Source organism: Synchytrium microbalum (genome assembly GCF_006535985.1).
Source record: "Synchytrium microbalum strain JEL517 chromosome Unknown SmJEL517_scf0001, whole genome shotgun sequence".
NCBI classification, from domain to species: domain Eukaryota; kingdom Fungi; phylum Chytridiomycota; class Chytridiomycetes; order Synchytriales; family Synchytriaceae; genus Synchytrium; species Synchytrium microbalum.
In genome coordinates, this window is record NW_022158350.1 from 356,867 (window position 1) to 376,787 (window position 19,921).

Sequence of the window (19,921 nt, forward strand, 5' to 3'; positions counted from 1 at the left end):
TTTTCTGCTCTGGAAGTGTAACCCTTTATGCCAATGGAGTCAACGATAGCCTGATTTTGTATGACGTGGCAACTCTAGTACAATACAAGATGTCACATGAGACATGAATCTTGTTTGAGAACGGAAGAATCGTGTGCGGGGGACTCTTGTTCTTATGCTGATACTGTACTATACGGTCATTTTTTCGCTCTTGGAGCCGATTATTGTACTTGACTACAAGATCAAACCACATAGTCAGAGAGGCCAAGATTCACCATCGCTGAACTCGCGGAGCATGTCAGTTGATGCGGATCAAGAACTAGTTCTCGTACCGTACAACAAAAAAAAGGAAAAGTTTATGAAGCTAAATGCCCACACCTCAGAAACACTTTCAACTGTTCTTTTGCACATTGATATGCTTTTGCTATTTGATTTGGTCGTGAATATGAAGCATAGAACTGTTTCGATCCCATCTGCAAGCATTTTTGATCTTGGACTACCTAACTGATTTTTGGAGAACTTTTGCGATTAACGAGTAGCTTGTCGCGAAAGAATACGCGTTAAATATACAGAAATCAGAAATCTATGATCACCTTGTCTTCGCCTCACAACAGTCTGTCCTTACACATCGTCGAAACTCAATTTTTTTTTTTTGCACAAACTCAGCTTCAAAAAACAAAACATCAAATCCGAGCTTTTTAAGCAAACAGACATATAAATGGGTCAAGAGATGCTTGGCGCATCGACTGATTATACAATAGAACTAACAGAAATCCTCAAGGAGAGCTCTCAATGCATCCCACAAGCTCTTTTTGATCAACTTTCGAACCCGACATCAAACACATCCCAACGACTAGATATCCTGTCAGATCTCCTTCTCCATCCATGCCTTACACTCGTATTAACCCGAAACTGTCGTCCAATCCTCGTAGACCTGGTTGGACGAGCTAGACTACGCTTGAATCAACAAAGTGTGATTCCAGTTTGTTGCCCTTCTAGTGATGCAGTAGACGATCAGTCTGTTTCAAAAGACCCGGTCAAGTCTTTGAAACGTGATAGGAGAGGGCGCATGGTTATTCATGGTCAAAAGAGGGTGTTGGATGAGTGTGCTTGTGCAACGCCGTCAAATGAAAAGGATTGGGATTGGACACGATCTGAGCTCTTGTTGGGAGCTTTGGCTACTGTTTTGTCTGTTGCACCTCAATTATTAGGGTATGCGCGTGTCTTTTGAACTTCTTTAGTAGACACCATATGGAACTTTGGGTTGTTTGTCAAGAGTTGCCAACAAAAACGAGAGACGCTGACGCACTATGTACACAGGCACTCGGTCGGCTTCCTCATATCTTTCACGCCCGACTTTGAATCTCTGAATCCAATGTCAAATCATACCTCAAATCCTAGAAAGGCACGGTTTTTGGCTAGAGCCATGCTGAGGCTCCTAGTCCAATTACGAGGTGTTCATACTCCCAATTGGCCTATTCATCAACTTGTAAATTTGCTATCAGAAACCGATGAATACACTTGTGCATATATTGCTCATTGTATCGCCGAGCTACTCAACATGGTCCAACAAGAAAAGGATGAATTCTTGAAAAAACACGTTTTTGCTAGTTTGTTGATGCTGATGTAAGCTGTTTAGACTAATCGGGAGCGTAAGCTTTGTCAGGCGTGTTGCGCAGATCCATTTTCTTACCATATTTCTTCCTTTTCTTTGGCAGGAGCGTCGAAGAACATATAGATTCAATAGAAAGAAGTTATTTATTCCTGCCTTCGGATATAGAAAGCACACGGAATGATACTACGACTGCAGTATCTCAATCATCACCTCCAAATGGTATAATAGATCGTGGTATCACTAGTACGACCGTGATTGTCAAACCTACAGACTTGTGCTCCTGGACTGCCAATCTGGCTGGAGTCCTGTTGATGAAAGCAATACCGGAAGCTACGTCGACACCACCAAGTACATATAACCCTCTTACACCAACGTCGACTTTACAACGAAACTTGTTTCAGCTCGGTTTGGCCATATCGTTGAGAATGCCCACCTTACTCTCTGGTATAGCAGGTGCTGGCAAGACGTCACTTGTAGAAGAAGCAGCTAGGCTCATGGGTCAGAAAGGTGAATATGAGGCTTGGTGCAATCGAAATTCTCTGAATACAGTCTTTTTTCTTCCTCGCGATTCGCGAAACACTCAACAACCTTTCCTTTTTCTAATTTAGAGGTATTGAGAGTTCATTTGGGAGACCAAACAGATAGCAAGCTTCTCATAGGCACATATATATGTACAGCTCCAGGTGAATTCAAATGGCAGCCTGGAGTTCTGACTTGTGCCGTCCGCGATGGACGATGGATTGTATTCGAAGATGTCGACTTGGCACCTCTCGACGTCATATCTGTATTAAGACCTCTACTAGAAACTAGACAGCTATCTATACCATCTCGAAACGAAGTCATCAAAGCTGCTGAAACATTCCGTATATTCGGGACTAGACGAACCCATGAAACAATGAGTGGTGCATCTACGTCCAATCAGCATATAGACCAGCTATGGCATAAGGTTACAGTTGAACACATGCCAATGAATGAGATTCAAGAAGTCATCGTAGATTTATATCCTCGTCTTCAACCACTAGTCGCAGATATACTCCGAGCATTTGAAGCAGTCGCCGCGTATTCCCATAAATCATCCTTTCGAGGTCGTATATTGACTACACGAGATCTCCTCAAATGGTGCAAACGTATAAATCAAATCACGAGTAGTCGTAGGAACGAAATACCAACATTACAGTTATGGGAGGATATATTCTATGAAGGTGTTGTCTGTTTGGGTGAAATGTCTCCCAATATGGCTGTTAGATCCATCATTATGGATCTCCTTGGTGAGCAACTCAACTTGCCAGAACACCGTATCGCATTTTATCGTGATATGTATGCTCCAGAACCTATGGCCGTTAGTGAAGGAGTTGTCGTATGCGGTCGATACTCGTTGCCAATAACCATGTCCAACACTCCTTCCGTCTCACAAACCATGACGTTTGCCGAGACCACTCATGCTAGACGACTATTACAGATACTTGCTGGTGCTATAAGCCATCAAGAACCTATACTTTTAGTAGGAGAAACAGGAACTGGTAAAACCACTCTAGTCCAACACTTGGCCAACTCGATGGGTCAGAAACTCGTCAGTTTGAACTTGTCTCAACAATCGGATTCTGCTGATCTCTTGGGCGGCTTTCGTCCTGTTGAAGTCAATCAACTGATGCTGCCATTATATGATGATTTCCATGAATTGTTTGTAAAAACGTTCCCGACCAAATCCAATACTGCCTTTTTGGATTCCATTGATGGTTTACGACGCAAGAGACGATGGAAGCCATTACTCAATACTTTTGAAAGTGGTGTTACAAAGGCTCGTAGTATGTTGAATACTAGCGGTAATGGTGGTATAAATCAACCGTCGAAAAAAAGACGTTTGGATGCCACTATAGTTGAAGAGTGGGATTTGTTGAGTACGAGGATTGGCAAGCTGCGCGTAGAGCTTGAGAATGAGGTGAGAGACGTGTGTTCTGTCTGTCGTGGAAATTATTTGTGAACAGCATATGTTTTGCTCTCGTAGGGTCGCATGTCATTCACTTTTGAGGAAGGTCCGCTTGTAAAAGCCTTCAAACATGGCCATTACGTCTTGTTAGATGAAGTCAACTTGGCTCCAGCCGAAACTCTAGAGACTCTGTCTGGTCTCTTAGAAGGCAGCATCCTACTATTAGAACGTGGTGACACTCATCCCATAAAACCACATCCAAACTTTCGCATATTTGCCTGCATGAATCCATCTGGAGATGCGGGCAAACGTGAACTACCACCAGGCGTCAGGTCACGTTTCACCGAAGTATTTGTCGAATCACCCGATGTCAACCGTCGAGATCTACGTCTCATTGTCCAGAAATACTTGGTCAATGTATTAGCAATGTCTAAAAACTCTGAACAGTTGATTGAAGACGTGCTTGACTTTTATTATACTATAAAGGGTATGACAATGTATGATGGTGGAGGAGCTGTCTTGCATACTAGTATAAGGACATTGAGTCGGGCCCTGACTTTTGCACGAGATCAGGCTGTTAGTTTAGGTCTCCATAGAAGCTTGTTTGAAGGATTGGTTATGACGTTTGTTACTCAATGTGGCTCTGAAAGTGCTAAAGAGTGTTTGAGAACGATGACTTCTTTGATTACCTTTCGTCGACAAGGTATGTTGTGGTCGGTCTGGTCATCGTTTTTTGTTGCATATAAAGATGTTTTAGAGTGCTTAAGCAGAGTGCCAATTTTTCTCAAATCTGCAACATTCCATTAGGTCTCAAATATGAAGCAATCGACTCAAATGAGAATGGACCATCAATATCAGTTGGACCATTCAAAATCGACTCTGGCCCTCTGCAACATACTGTGGATCCCTACTATGTCATAACACCATCTGTATATACAAACATTGTCAATCTGATGAGATCTGTCGCTGCCCGAAAGTATCCTATTCTCATTCAAGGTCCAACGTCATCTGGAAAGACCAGTATTATAAACTACCTGGCCAAACGAACCGGTCATCAATTTGTCCGTGTAAATAACTCAGAGCATACAGATTTGCAAGAGTATATGGGTAGTTATGCTAGTGATACTACTGGTAAACTCGTCTTTCAAGATGGTGTACTGGTATCGGCATTACGACATGGTCATTGGATCGTCTTGGATGAACTGAATCTGGCACCAACGGATGTACTTGAAGCCTTGAATAGACTGCTGGATGATAATCGTGAACTACGTATTCCAGAAACCGATGAAATCATAAAGCCACATCCGAACTTTATGCTATTTGCTACTCAAAACCCGCCTGGTTTGTATGGTGGTCGTAAACCACTATCACGAGCATTCCGTAATCGATTCCTTGAACTTCATTTCGATGAAGTACCTAAAGATGAATTAGGTGTGATCTTGGAGAAAAGATGTAATATGGCTCCTAGTCATGCTAAAGCCATTGTATCAGTCTTTAACGAACTACACGCTAAGCGTGGTCGTGGACGTGTATTCGACCGTGATGGCTTCATCACTTTACGAGATCTCTTTCGTTGGGGTGATCGTGGTGGACTCAGCTATCAAGACTTGGCTGAAAACGGATATATGCTTCTAGCAGAACGTATTCGAGTCTCTGAAGATAAATTCGTAGTACAGGAAGCACTTGAGAAATGCATGAGATGTAAATTACAAGTCTCTGAAATGTATGAACGGCTCTTTGCATCCCTATTTACAGATCAAACACCAGAACAAACGACGCTACAAACGTATATAAACTGGACTGGTGAAGCTAAACGAGTCGTTGTACTCTTGTCTCGATGTATCCAACATTCAGAACCTGTCTTACTGGTTGGTGAAACTGGAACTGGTAAAACTACGCTTTGCCAATATGTAGCTAGTGCTTTGGCAAAGAAGTCTCTTGTTGTAGTCAATGCACATCAGTCTTCAGAATCATCGGATTTCTTGGGTAGTATGAGACCAGTCAGAAATGATGCCATGGAGGGAGTCGAGTCGACGAGTCATGATAAACCAGATACTGATATTGCTACAGCCACTACTACAGCAGCCAGTAATAGATTTGAATGGCGAGATGGTCCATTAACTCAAGCAGTCAAATCTGGAGACTTCTTCCTATTGGATGAATTATCACTTGCTGATGACTCAGTCCTAGAACGCCTCAATCCATTACTCGAAACGTCACGATCTATGGTATTAACAGAAAAGGGTGGTGGCAGCGGTGGTGCAGAAATGTTCCACGCACACCCGCAATTCCGATTCTTTGCAACCATGAATCCTGGTGGCGATTACGGGAAGCGTGAATTATCGCCTGCTCTCCGTAATCGATTCACTGAAATCTGGGTTTCAGTATTGAGTAATCCAGAAGAATTAAAAGAGGTTGTTAAAGCCCGGTTGACTATTATCGATGATGATAAAGAAGTTCTTGCTCAACGAATGGTGGAATTCGTACTTTGGTTTGCTAGTCTTTTGAAAAAGCCGTGGTATGAGGTTGTCAGTTTACGTGATATGGTGGGCTGGTCTGGGTTTATCAATCAAATGTCGATGGCCTTGTCTTTGGATGAAGGGTTTCTTCATGGTGCTATGATGGTGCTTGTGGATGGTATTGGTGTTAATCCATTGTATGGAATGATGTCTTCGTCGTGTAAGCCACAACAAAAAAAAAGACAGCTGCAGAGACGACTTTGCTTTTTTTGCTCGAATGAACTCACTTCTGTCCAACAACTTCTTTAGTGGCATGTAAAATTCGCCAAGAATGTATAGAAGCACTGCATTCATCCAGGGATGATTATACACTCGCAATTGATGATCCGTCACAATTGAGAATCGGTCCATTCTCACTTCCACGATATGACGCAACGTCGCCTGACAACAGGGATGCCATGAACGACTTTGATTTCTTGGCTCCAACTGTATCAAGAAACGCTCTTCGTGTAGTCAGAGCACTTCAAATCAACAAACCAGTCTTATTGGAAGGTCTTCCAGGAGTTGGCAAAACCAGTCTCATAACGGCTATGGGTCGCCTCGTAAATAAGACCGTAGTACGAATCAATCTCAGTGACCAAACCGATCTTATGGACCTGTTTGGCTCAGACTTGCCAGTAGAAGATGGCGAAGCTGGTGAATTCGCTTGGAGAGACGGTGCATTCTTGAGTGCTATGCGACTAGGTCATTGGGTATTACTAGACGAACTCAACTTGGCATCACAGTCTGTACTTGAAGGACTAAACGCATGTTTGGATTTCCGACGTACCGTATTCATACCAGAACTTAATCGAGAATTCCCATGCCATGAAGAATTCCGGGTGTTTGCAGCCCAGAATCCGCATATAGAAGGTGGCGGGCGTAAAGGTCTACCAAAGAGCTTTATGAATCGGTTCACGGCAGTGTATATGGAAGAGTTTGATAATCAGGATTTGAGATTGCTTGTCAAGTCTTTACATCCGAGTTTGTCACTGGATTTGTGTGAGAAGATGATCAAGTTGTTGTCTATATTCAAATGTGAGTTTGGAATACGACGATTCATCGTGTTTCTTTTTGCTGAGTAACTTTTTTTCGCTTATTTAGCCAAAGGACTCGATCACTTTAACCTTCGTGATATATTACGATGGGCTCAAGTGCTTCCATTTGTGTCCCTAGAAGATTCTTTGGATCTGATTTTTGTTGCTCGTCTGAGAACTGAAGACTCTAGGAATGAGGTCTGCTCAACTATTGAGAGTCTCTTTGGCTGCCAACCACATACTGATATTCATTGGAAGATGACGACCACTCATTTCCAGGTTTGTATACTACTTGTTGAATCATGTTTATTTTGTAATTATGTGAATGACTAAGCTAAAATTTTCCATTTTTTGCTGATGATTAGATTGGAAGTGCGACACTTGAACGATCCCAACATCCCGATTTCCAAGAACGGCATCTGAATTTGCCTATATTGCCATCACTATTACCAGCTCTGGCACACTTAATGATTGGAGTCAACATGAACTGGCCTGTGTTGCTCACAGGTCCAGCTGCATCTGGTAAAACCACATTGATTCGCCATATAGCTGCTGTGGCACAACAACCACTATCAGAATTCGCCATGAATCCTGGTGTGGACGCTCTTGAGCTCTTGGGTGGATTTGAACAGCAAAGTTTAGATCGACTATGGTCTCATATAGTACTCGAGCTGACTCAAGTTGACCAGAGACTCATGAGAGCCCTTGTCAAACACGATAATATAGCGGCTCTGCTAGAACGATTACAGTATTCTCAAGTCTCGGATGTCAACGTCGACAATATTATTAACGATTTGGAGGTCTTGACTAGTCAGGCTGGAATCACGAACGTCAATTTTGCTTCTATTCGTCGTAGCTTGCTGCGCTATCATCAAGCTCGTGATGGTGGTACATCAGGACGATTTGAATGGGTTGATGGAGCTCTTGTCCGAGCTGTGCAAAACGGTCATTGGCTGTTGATTGATAATGTAAACTTTTGTACAGCAAGTGTCTTGGACCGTCTGAATTCATTGTTGGAGCCTGGTGGTGTCCTTGTGTTGAATGAAAGAGGTCTAGTCAACGGAGAGGTAAGAACAAGAATCCTTTGTAGGAGTTGCGGAGATTTACCAAGTCTGTTTATTTACCATTCGTTTTTTTAGGTCATTATCGTCAACCCTCATCCAAACTTCCGCATATTCATGACAATGGATCCAGCTTATGGTGAGATTTCTCCAGCAATGAGGAATCGATCTATTGAAATTAGCCTAGCTCCGCCAGTCTGGGCTTCATCTCCCAAATCCATTGATGCTATTCGTGTTTTAAACCACAATGGTATAATTGGACGTGATATGTGTCATTCGGTAGATTGTACTCGAGACGCCAGGTCGTTGATTTCTTCTGCTCGGGTAACAATGGAATTGTTACAACGTGGCGAAAAGATTGGCACGACATTTTTCAATCTGCCATCGACTTTAAAGACCTCTACCACGACTGATATGGCATATCCAACAGTATGGCCTCACTCAATCAACCAGCATAGAGTTGTCTGGCAATCATCAGCTTTATATTATGCTTCCATAATCAACCCAGCCTCATTATCAGTCTTCGCTTCATCGGAATCTTTAGCAGACGAGATTGATAAATCCGACGTCAACCTCGCATCTTCTTGGCTTACAGGATTTGGTGCTCTAGCACAGGAGCTTTTAGAAGCAGTCGTTAACGTAAATGATGATTTTAGCTATCATGGCAGACGACGAGCCTACTTCCGACTTGTATATAGTAAGAAAGAGAATACGGAGGGAGGAAGTTCTATCATGCAACGAGCTATTGCTATGAATGAAGGAAGCATCGTTGCACAATCTTGGACTGATGAGATCTTGATGTGGTTGGGTAGAGCCAGCATTGAATTTGTGGGAGATATCTCTGACCTGCTTCCTGCGGTTCAAGTGAGGATCAATTTGTTAAATTGCATATTGCAAACAAACCAGCTAAAGACACCGATCCATCAATCTAGGATTGGAAGCAATTGCACTGCGCATGGGATTATCGAGATGACTTGGTCAATAGTCTACGTCAAGAAACTGTGGACATCATGCAACTCTATGTATTGTGCAGACGATTCCATAAAGCAGTTGGTGGAAACTTGCCAAAATCCTCGACTAGTCTATCGAGAGCCATGGCATTGTTCAGCAATCATCAATTCGGTAGTGTTAGCTCCCTATGGAAACAATGGAGAGGTAGCATGACCAGACGTCGTGACATATGGGACGTAGAATCCACGTTTCGTAAAATTGACAACACTCTTCAGCTTCCACATACATCGGAATCATGGCTGTTGCACCCACTATTGACTGTAAATGATGCATTCAAGTCGGATGTGTTACAGGCGTTGGCAACTTTGTCAAGTCTTGAATCAGTTGATAATACAGATTTGCTCACTGTGCTCCAATCAGTTGGTGAACAGCTCAGTAATCAGGATAATCAGTCGGCCTTGGCGTTGATACAAGCTGATAACCAACAGCTGATTCCACTTGGATCGCTTCAGACTTTGCATGACCGTCTGCAAGCGGTTGCTCAGTGGGTGGTAAACGACTCGGTTGCTTCCATATTCGAAGTGAACGTCTTGGCTTCTGTTTGTAACGCTCGAGATAGCACTAGTTTAGTCAAAAATGCTCTCGAATTTTGTAAAACCAAATCGTCACGAACTCCAGCAGCCATGGAGTATCTTCAACGTCTCCAGTGGATTGTTAACCAAGGAGACATAGCAGATTCACAAATGGAAGAAGTTGTGTCAGTCGGAATTTATAGATTCTTCAAAAGTCTTTGGTTCACTCCTCGTGTCGCCATTAGCGATGCAGTATTTTCTGCATCTCGATTCATGGAAGGAGTCAAGGTTGAATCATCTGCTGGAAGTGAAGTGCTCTATCAGGACTCACTTCCATTTGTTGTTTTGAATGCTTTGTAAGTTTGATGATGTTGCGCTAGTTGTCATTTGCAGGACGATCACCTTGGTCTAAACGATTTTTTTTTTGGCAGAACGAGTCTAGACAAGATAAATATTTCAGATATTGAGTCGTTCTCAAGTCAGCTTTCTAATATTGCGTTGGCTATTGAGAATCGACCGTTGCCGGACGTGAGAGAAGCCGACGATTGCATTCTGGAACGATTCACGAGCTTGGTAAATAGATTTGTTAGAATCCATTTTATCATTGCTCTTTTTTGCTCACCGGCCGTTTGGGGTTTTACAGATGTCCAAGTCTAGTCTTCAACCAATTGAAGTGCAACGAGAAGGTGTTTCGGCTGACCAAGCTAGAGGTCGAGCATACGTAGTGAACGCCATTGCTTTTATAAAGGCGTATGTACCCGAAACTCCCATGGATCCATCCATATCACCTGCAGTCAAACGTGGTGCAATAACTGAACACATACGTCTTCTTCAAGACGACATTACTGTGAGGTCAGAAATGGAATACTTGACGACCGGAAGTCGTGAGAATCCCAAAATAAATGAAAGGCAGTCAATCGTCGCTGAATATCAGAAACGCCTCGCTAAATACGAAAGACGGATGGCTTTACGACCAGAAACACCACAGCTTTCCGATATATTCCAGGATGTATTGATGCTCATGACCAATGTACTGCCTAACGTCTCTCATCTGGTCGATTTAGTGGAACCGAACACGGAGCGAGAGCATCATTTGCAAAGCATGCTATCTGCCTTCATAGTCAAGATGGAAACTAGCTACCCCATGTACCGAGACTTGTTGCAGCCAATCTGTCAAGTAGTGCTCTACATCAAACATGGTCTTCGTTTGCTTAATCTACCAAAATCACAAGAAACATCGCTAAAGGTGGTCTGTGGTCTTGATCAACCTTGTTGGCCTGTCGCAGACGCCCATACCCAGAAACTTCAATATTTGAACTTTGTCGCTTCGGTTTGTAATGATGTCGATATTTTAGATTTTGGAGATGTTGTCTCGACTTTAGCACTGAAATGGAAGGCTGACGTCCAAAAGGAATATGATGAGAAGATTGCTTCTACATCGCTTTTCAGATTTAAAATAGACTTGACGGATTATACGTTTGCTAATTATGATGAGGACTTTGCAGACATGATGGGTACGTATTGCGGCGAGTCATTTTATCGTTTTTATGCTGAAGCAACGTGGGTTTTAAACATAAATCTAACGCACTGGTTGATTAGCCAAAGACGATACAGTTATGGAGCCGCCAGTCAACGACGAGAAATCAAAATCGTCGCCAGCAGGATCTGGCCTCAGTCATCTCAACATACAGCTAGTCCGACTATTTAATTCCGTTCTGTCGCATATTCAGAAAACTTCGTCGGGATCCGTCAGTAGTATCTATATGGAGCACTTCACGTCTCTTTATATTGCTACACTAGCAAAATGTAGTAATATAACTAGAGAAGAACAGAGCAAGTTGGCATTGGGTGAAACTATGCTGATCAACGACATTCGCAAATCCCTAAAACAAACCTCAACTGACTTTTATCGAGATGCCAATCCTGATCAACTGTCACAACATTGTATGCCAGTTTTGATAAGGTTTCAACAACGAATTGTTGAACTCTTGGCACAGTGGCCTGAACATAATGGACTTCAAAGCTTGGCAATGATTTGCTCACGACTTGCAAACATGCCCATGAACACGCCGATTGCACGAGTCTTGAACGGACTGCAAGTATTGCTGATGAAGTCAAATGATTGGGAATCTTATGCTAGTCGAGAAGTCTCTCTGAAAGCTGAAATGAATGATTTGATCCAATTGATCATTCAATGGAGAAAGCTGGAATTGTCCTCTTGGATGCAGTTGCTACAAGTTGAAGAGCAACGTATGAGTGATGGAGTATCGGCTCTGTGGATACATCTTTATAGTATTTTAGTAGCCTCAAAGTCTTCAGCTAGTAATTTACTGGATGCATTGGATGAATTCTGTCTATCATCACCTTGCGGTGAATTCGAAGCTCGTCTAGGCATGATTTGGAACATTTACCAATTTCTGAAATTGTCACAGTGTGCCAGTAACCAACAGGGGCTTGACGACGAAGAAGAATCAACCATTGTCATTCATAATATTTATCGATTCTACCGTCTATTATCACCACATCTATCCAACACTATAAATCAGAAGAAAAAGCCCATCCAGTCTCAACTAGTTGACATTGTTAAGATCGCTAGCTGGAAGGACGTAAACGTATATGCCTTGGAAGCCAGTGCCAAAAAGAGTCACCATCAGTTGATGAAGTGGGTCAAAAAGTACAGAGATGTCTTGCAAGAGCCAATGCTGAATGTCCTAAAGACAGTGTCTGAGACCGGCCGACAAACCCATTTGATTCGACCTGGCACAGATAAAGCACGTGCTATAGAGCTAGATCGACAATGGGTCGCACGTCACAATCTGTATGGTTTTGGTCCAGAGTTGGTGGATATAGCTTGGGAAGCTTTGGAAAGCATCAAGGGCATTCAGGATACAAACTCTGACAGTCTAAACACAGCTGCTGACACCGATAAGAAGGATGATGATAAAAAGAAGAAGCCAAAACTAGCAATTCCAAAGGGTGTAGCAACCAAGGCTTTAGCTGATGTATTCCGTGAGCTTAAACGTCTTGGGTTGTCATCCTCACATCAGATCATGGATAAGAAAAGTTGGTTGTATGTTGATACCGAGAGAGTTGGATCTGTGCTGGAGGCCTTGCCTAGAATATCATCACAACCACAATTGCCAGAGTTTAGGTAATGGACAGTCGTTTTCCTGTTTTTACATTTAAACGGAATTTAACTGAATCATTCGTGACAATAGTGATGTCAAGTATTTCGAGGTGTTTGCTCAAGTATCAATATTGAACGAAGCTGTAGCAAATCCCATCACAACACTACCTTTAAATGATTCACAACGATGTGGGGCCCTCAGCAATCATGTTTTCCGAATAATCGTCGACGCCACCTCGTTGAATTCTACAATCGCAAGGGTCTCTCGATCTTTATTATCATTAATCCAGCCATTGGCTAAATCGACTCACCTCGTAAGAACGCAAGAGGCAACGGCCTTATTGTCTCAACATCATCATGTCGTGTGTAATATTTACGCCATGTTATGTCAAGCCGATATGATAGAGACAGCAGAGACGAAAACCAAGATTCAGCAAGCTCAGAACGACCTTACTCCCGTAAAGAACGATCTTCACCGCATCATTCAAGTATCAAAGTACCAGTCTTTCATTTCTCAAGAGGATGTAGATGAGCTTTGTAAACGAGCAGTAGATGCTGTTCAACGAGTCGAGCTACTCAATATTCCATCCGTGACTGCAAGTGCTTCCGTCTTAGTAAGTGCTATGGAAAGCAATGATAGTGTTTCCAACGAAGCAGAGAGTACGAACAAAATCATGGCATGTATCGCATCATTAGCATCGCCTTCTGCAAACATGGATAGTCCCCTAACAGAATCTTGTCGAGTATACCAACAATGGGTACCCATTATGAAACAACTCGATGAAGAGCTGATGTCGTATCTCTCATCTCATCACTCAAGTATCTCTCCAGCAACGCAACAAGGTCTGCTAGAATGTCTGCATAAACTATATCTCAAAGTAGTGGAATTCGCCATCTTTTACGACTCACTCTGTAAATTCGGTCATATTGTGACCAGTGTATTCATCAATCTTCTCACTCGTGGTTTCTGTTACGCTGAGAGTGAAAATGATGATACCGAACAGCCATCTGCTAGTGATATCGTAGATGGAACTGGTATTGGCGAAGGTGATGGGTTGAAGGATGTTACAGACGAGCTCGATAATCAAGAACAAGCTTTAGATACCAAGTAAGTCTCGTGTACACGTGCTGCAATTCCCTGGCCTGATTTAAATATGGGTCGTCAAAATAGTGATCAACCACAGCCTACCAAAAAGAACAAGGATCAAACGACAGACCAAGGAATGGAAATGGAAGATGATTTTGAAGGGGAGATGGAAGATGTTGAAGAAAGAGAGTCTGACCAGGAAGACCAAGAAGAAGACAGTGAAGAGCCTGATGAGGTATGTATTCATTCTAGAATTCTTTTTTCTTGCAGAAGCCATTTTGTCGTCAAGCCAACTAATCCTTTCAATGTAATAGGAAATGGGTGATTTGGGACACTCTGATGAAAACCGTGATAATAAAGTCAAGAACTCTGGTGATGGAGGCTCAGATCAAGATGAGCAAGAAGGTCCTCAAATCAATGACGAAAGTCAATTATCTGAGACTGTTGCCAAGAACGATCTAGACCCAACGCAACAAAACGAAAATCCAGCTACCGATAAACATGATAAAGCGCCAGAACAAGATCAAGGTGGTGACGAAAATGCTAAAGAGAATGAACCAGCCTCCATCGATCAGTCACATCCCGAAATATTAGAACACGATTTAGATCTAGAGCTACCATCAAACCCACCAGAGCCATCAGAAGCTGGTTCGGATATAGGATCGGACGCGTCAGAAATGGGATCAGAAGAAGGAGGTCTTGATGATAAGGACCACGATGATGGTACCAAAAACTCTGACGTTGAGAAATCAAACCTGGATGATCCTATGGATGTTGATGTCGACGAATTGGATATGCAAAATGAAGATCTGTCTAATGATGAGAATATGGATGAAAGTGGTGATGAGCCAGATGACGCCTCTGTTGGTGCCAAAGACGAAAATCATGTCGACGGAGAGAATGAAGAGACAAGAGATGTCGAGAAAGAAGACGGTGACGAAATTCAACCTCAGTCTTCCAAATCTCAAGGTATGATATCTGGTTTTTCTCAGCTAATTGTGGTTATTTGTTCATCGCTTTGTTGTTTGTTTAGGCGCTCAAGGGGAGTTTGGTGTCGAGTCTAAAGAAGATACCAAAGATGACAATAGAAATGATACTGGAAACAATGGTGCTAACGGCTCCAACAGTACAACCATCGAAGCTACTGATGCAGCAGGTTCCGACATGATGCAACAACAAAAGCCTACTGGGCAATCATCTCGCCCCAGACCACAAAATCGCAAACCAGATGTAAATCCACATCGTAGTCTTGGAGACGCATTAAAGAGTTGGCTTGATCGTTTGCATGAGATTCGAGAGGGCGAAATGGCTCCACAAGAATCTGGAGACTCGACTGATTTCGAGTATGTCCACGACGATCAAGATGCTTCTGATGCTCAAGCTGTTGGTGACGCAACAGCTGAACAAGCTAGTTTTGAGCTCAAAGAACTCGATAACAAAGGTGTAGATGAAAATAATGATAATAACACCATACCCCCACCCATAAAGGACTCGGATGACAGTCCTCCCACTGAATCTAAACCATTTAAATCTAACCCATTAGCTCAACGTAACGATAAATCGAACAAGAGGCAAGATGAAATGGGGATGGACGTTGAATCGGCAAATGTAGATGATGTTGATGACTCCCGTGAAGACCACGGAGACGGATTCAACAATGTAGCTGATATGATTGAAGATGAAAAAGAAGCACAAGATGATGTAAATCAAGATATGGTCAAGCTACGTGAAGAATTGGAGCAGGCGGTTGCGAATTGGATGGAGGATGGGGTAAGTGGTTGGATGTTTGACGAAGTACATGAGGACATGAATATCTAACACCTACTTTCTCATAGCACACCACATCAGCCACTCAACCCACCCAGCATGAGCTGTGGCAAAAATATACCCATCTTACTCGTCACCTTGCCATCCACCTGTACAATCAACTTCAGCTAATCTTGGCTCCAACACTACTATCCCATCTCAAGGGTGACTATAAAACTGGAAAACGACTCAATATGAGGAAAATCATACCATATATAGCCAGCAATTATAAAAAGGACAAGATTTGGTTACGTAGAACCAAACCAAACAAACGAGAATATAAAGTCTTGTTGGCTATCGACGACTCTAAATCTATGGCCGAGTCTCACTGTGTCCAATTAGCATACGAATCACTCGCTGTGGTTGCCAAAGCATTATCACAGCTTGAAGTAGGACAGCTCGCTATAGCCAGTTTTGGTGAATCAATGCAAGTTCTTCATCCATTTGAACGTGCGTTTGATGATACGAGTGGTGCCAATGTCATGAGTCGCTTCTCGTTTGCTCAAACAAGGACCAACGTTCGTGATTTGATGGTACAATCGCTGGCAATGTTTGACGCCAATAATAACAATCAATATAAGCAGAATGAGTTGTGGGGACTGCAGATTATTATCTCTGATGGTATTATGAATGATCATGAGGCAGTCAAGTCAATGGTACGGCTAGCTGCTGAGAAGCGAGTCATTTCTGTCTTTGTGATCATTGATAGTCTGAGAGGCAGTGAGTCTATAATGAAGATGACCAATGTGGTGTATGAACAAGATGCTTCTGGGACTAAGCTCAAAGTACGTTTGCGCGTATAGTCGAAATTTTTCCAGCCAGCATTCGAACTGATTTTGGTATTTTGTCAATAGTTGTCGAACTATATGGACACCTTCCCATTCGATTACTTTGTCCATGTCAAGTCTATTGACGACCTACCAAATATTCTATCTGACACTCTTCGTCAATTTTTCCAAGCTGTGAGCAGTCTCTAACTTGGAATTTGGCACCATTTGTTCAAACATGTTACAGTGATTGTATCATAATTTGAGCTTGTAAATTATTAAAAATTACATGATCGTTAAATTTTGCATTTGTGGGAAAGAAGCTCGGCTAGTCCATGGTGGCTGTTTTCGTCGAGAGTTCCGAAGACTGACTATTACGGTGAATGAGACTGAAAGGAAGCTTGGAACGGCGTCCCACTTCCTGCATAAAGTTTATATCACATGAATCGCTGTTTGAAGCACCAAAATCGATAGCTTGCGTGCCCTTGTGGCGTCCATTACTGTCATATTGGTCTGAACCCCGGCGTGATGGTTCACCGGCTTCGGCTGGTGCGTCACCCACCACAGTATACGAGAAGATTTGCTAGTCTTGGCAATTTATAAGCGAGCTTGTTTGGACGGTTGTTAGTGAGAAGTTCTAGTAGTTTCTCCTTTATGATTTGGTTTCCTAGTACGATTACATCAAATGTATGCAATACACATGTTTTAATATTTTATATTACTCTTTTGCTTTCATTGCTCATAGTACATAAAACGTTTTTATTCTCCTTTAAATTGATCTTTTGTCGAAAGGATGGTCTGGCCGTTGACTTGAAGTTTGCTATCCATGGAATGACTCGAAATTCTCTTACGGATGCTTGAAATGCTTAGAAATTTGATCCTTGACTCTCATCTTGGACCACAACCTCTATATTTCAAATAAACATTGACAATCTCAACTTTTCACGTCTTGGGTAACAGTCCAAATCAGTACACCTTTCTCAGCAGAGGTCTCATTAATCAGAGGAGAAGAATGTATATTTTGGAGTGATTCAAATACTTCGGCTGCCTCCAACATGTTTGCTCTTAATTCTCGAATTTGCGTCCAAAGTGGCACACTCGAAATATAGAGAGTGAACAAACATGATCAAGAGACACGAGTCTCAAGGACCTCCAACCACTAAGGGAAAAAAACGATCCTAATTCCACCAATCCAAAAAACCTGAGCCATTTGACGCCAAATTGTCAAAACACAAACTTCGAATTGGTTATCATGTTACTCTTTACAATACACAAGGGGGAAAATAACAAAAGACTACTAATGCTCTTAGAGAACTGCATCCTAGACTTTATCATAATCCATCTAGAAAGGATAACAGAAGTCACTAACTGATAAATCCAAACGTGTCGTAATAGTACACTTTTTAGCTGCTTTACCTTGGTCTCAAGTTTCTTGGTATCAGCAACCTTTCGAACAGCCTTCATAAAGTCTTCTTGCACTACATAGTCTCGCTCCTCTCGAATAGCATACATGCCTGCTTCTGTACAAACGTTTCTCAAATCAGCTCCGTTGAATGAGTCAGAGAGCTTGACGATGGCTTCATAATCTATACGTTGTGAGCAAATGAGGATGAGAAGGCATGTACTGGTCATGAAAAGCGTCGATGTTTTCCTTTTTTTGCCAAGACTTCCTCTTTCAGTAAGCAACACAATCACAAAGTCTTACCAATTTCACCATGCTTGGTAATTGGGCCAGCATGAATCTTGAGAATCTCCATTCGACCTTGTTCATTAGGTAATGGAATTTCAATCTTTCGATCTAATCGACCAGGTCGTAATAGTGCTGGGTCAAGAGTATCAGGACGATTTGTCGCCATAATCAATTTCGTTTGACCGAGATAATCAAATCCATCCATTTGATTCAATAACTAGGATGAGTATGAGATGTGAGCGGAGGACTTGCAACAGTTGAATAAATCTTGAAGGATAGCTTTTTTTTACCTCCATCAAAGTTCTTTGAATTTCACGATCTGCAGAGGTACCCTCTGAGAAACGTCTTCCACCAATAGCATCAATTTCATCCATAAAAATAATACATGGTTCGTGTTCCTTCGCGTATCCTAAACGAGACAACTTGGAATCAATCACTGAACAAAACGCAAAGCCCGGAGGAATGCTCATAGATTCCAGCCACGGTGTCTTACCAAACATTTCACGAATGAGACGAGCCGATTCTCCAATATACTTGTCAACAATAGCACTTGATACGACTTTTAAAAAGTTACATTCCAAGGTACTAGCCACAGCTCTAGCCAACAGAGTCTTTCCAGTGCCGGGAGGCCCATATAGCAAGACACCTTTTGGTGGTTTGATGCCAACACGAATAAAGAGTTCAGGATTCAGTAACGGCAGTTCAATGACCTATGCATTTTCGCGAGAAGGTTCTTTTAGGCAAAGCAGACCAAAAAAACGTACCCAGAAAATTAACGAATGGCTCCAAATGCCAAATGCCAAACCCCCAACACTTAACACTACTTCTATCCACAATGCATTACCTCTCTCAATTCCCGAATCTGTTCACCAAGCCCACCAATACCAGCAAACGTAATATCTCCAGGATCTTCAGTTGACATGTTGTATACAAGCGGATCAACTTCACGAGGTAGTATTCTCATAATTGTCAGTGTAGTCATGTCCAAGGCGACACGAGTACCCTGTTTGAGCTTGTCTTTGGCGACCTTGTTTCGACATCCTACTACATATCTTGGACCGCTTGATGCTTTGACAATGACTATTGGGTATAGCTGTTAGTGTTCAAGTTTGTGAAGGGTTTCGATGTTGAAGCACACGATGTTGAATAAAAGACAACGAGGGATTGTCAACCATACTATCGCACAACTGTTAAATATCACACGTACATCTCTCTTCATCCAATTGTTTGAGCACTTCGCCAATGATTTGGCCCACAGATTGCAATGCTTTAATGTCATCTTCTGTCTTGTCAAAGTCCTTTTCAAGGCTTCGTAGGCCTAATCGTACTAGATGCGATAGAGTAAATAATTTTAGACTTAATGCCTTCAATTGCTGACCCTCTCTCTTTTTGCATCAATCCATTCAGATTGAATCTATGAATGGTGACGCGTATACTTTCGTTGAATCCTAGTAATTTCTTACATTCTTTTACTTTTGCATCCAGTTCCCGATGCTCCAGTAGCCTCTTTCTGTAATTGGCAAGTGCCTGTGTCCTCCTGTCGTCCATCTTTGAGTCTGTCTCTGTTGCCAAATTTGGTAGGTGTTTTTGAGAGTGTTTGGTCAACTGAAGTGTCAAGTGCTGTGAATGAATGGAACCCTATATGGATAGTATCCTAGGATTATAATAATTATAATACGCGTAACAGGAGTTGCTCTCTTGGCATTGAAAATCACGTCCAACAAAACCAACATGCAAACCACACTTTTGATTGTAAACAAAGTTCTGTTTTTTACATTCTTGTGCTTCTTTTTCAATAGTTATA

At 42.2% G+C, this 19,921-nt stretch overlaps 2 protein-coding genes across 2 annotated transcripts; one reads left to right on the forward strand and one right to left on the reverse strand.

Moving 5' to 3' along the window:
• Positions 1 to 709: 709 nt before the first annotated feature.
• On the forward strand, positions 710 to 16,637 carry SmJEL517_g00093 (uncharacterized protein; the record flags this gene model as incomplete). Its single annotated transcript, XM_031166023.1, has 20 exons — positions 710 to 1,191; positions 1,300 to 1,605; positions 1,698 to 2,101; positions 2,203 to 3,533; positions 3,600 to 4,224; positions 4,329 to 6,200; positions 6,290 to 7,057; positions 7,124 to 7,335; positions 7,422 to 8,123; positions 8,196 to 8,981; positions 9,050 to 9,996; positions 10,072 to 10,213; positions 10,284 to 11,154; positions 11,240 to 12,791; positions 12,859 to 13,875; positions 13,939 to 14,089; positions 14,169 to 14,823; positions 14,888 to 15,624; positions 15,690 to 16,445; positions 16,515 to 16,637. 20 exons carry the CDS (start codon positions 710 to 712, stop codon positions 16,635 to 16,637), a joined length of 14,439 nt encoding a protein of 4,812 aa, XP_031028013.1.
• A 1,111-nt stretch (positions 16,638 to 17,748) lies between these two features.
• Positions 17,749 to 19,665, reverse strand: SmJEL517_g00094 (uncharacterized protein; the record flags this gene model as incomplete). The annotated part of the gene is made up of 8 exons (XM_031166024.1): positions 17,749 to 17,769; positions 17,844 to 18,013; positions 18,133 to 18,334; positions 18,408 to 18,526; positions 18,611 to 18,827; positions 18,962 to 19,197; positions 19,325 to 19,444; positions 19,581 to 19,665. The coding sequence occupies 8 exons, from the start codon at positions 19,663 to 19,665 to the stop codon at positions 17,749 to 17,751; spliced, it is 1,170 nt and encodes a 389-aa protein (XP_031028006.1).
• Positions 19,666 to 19,921: the final 256 nt, after the last annotated feature.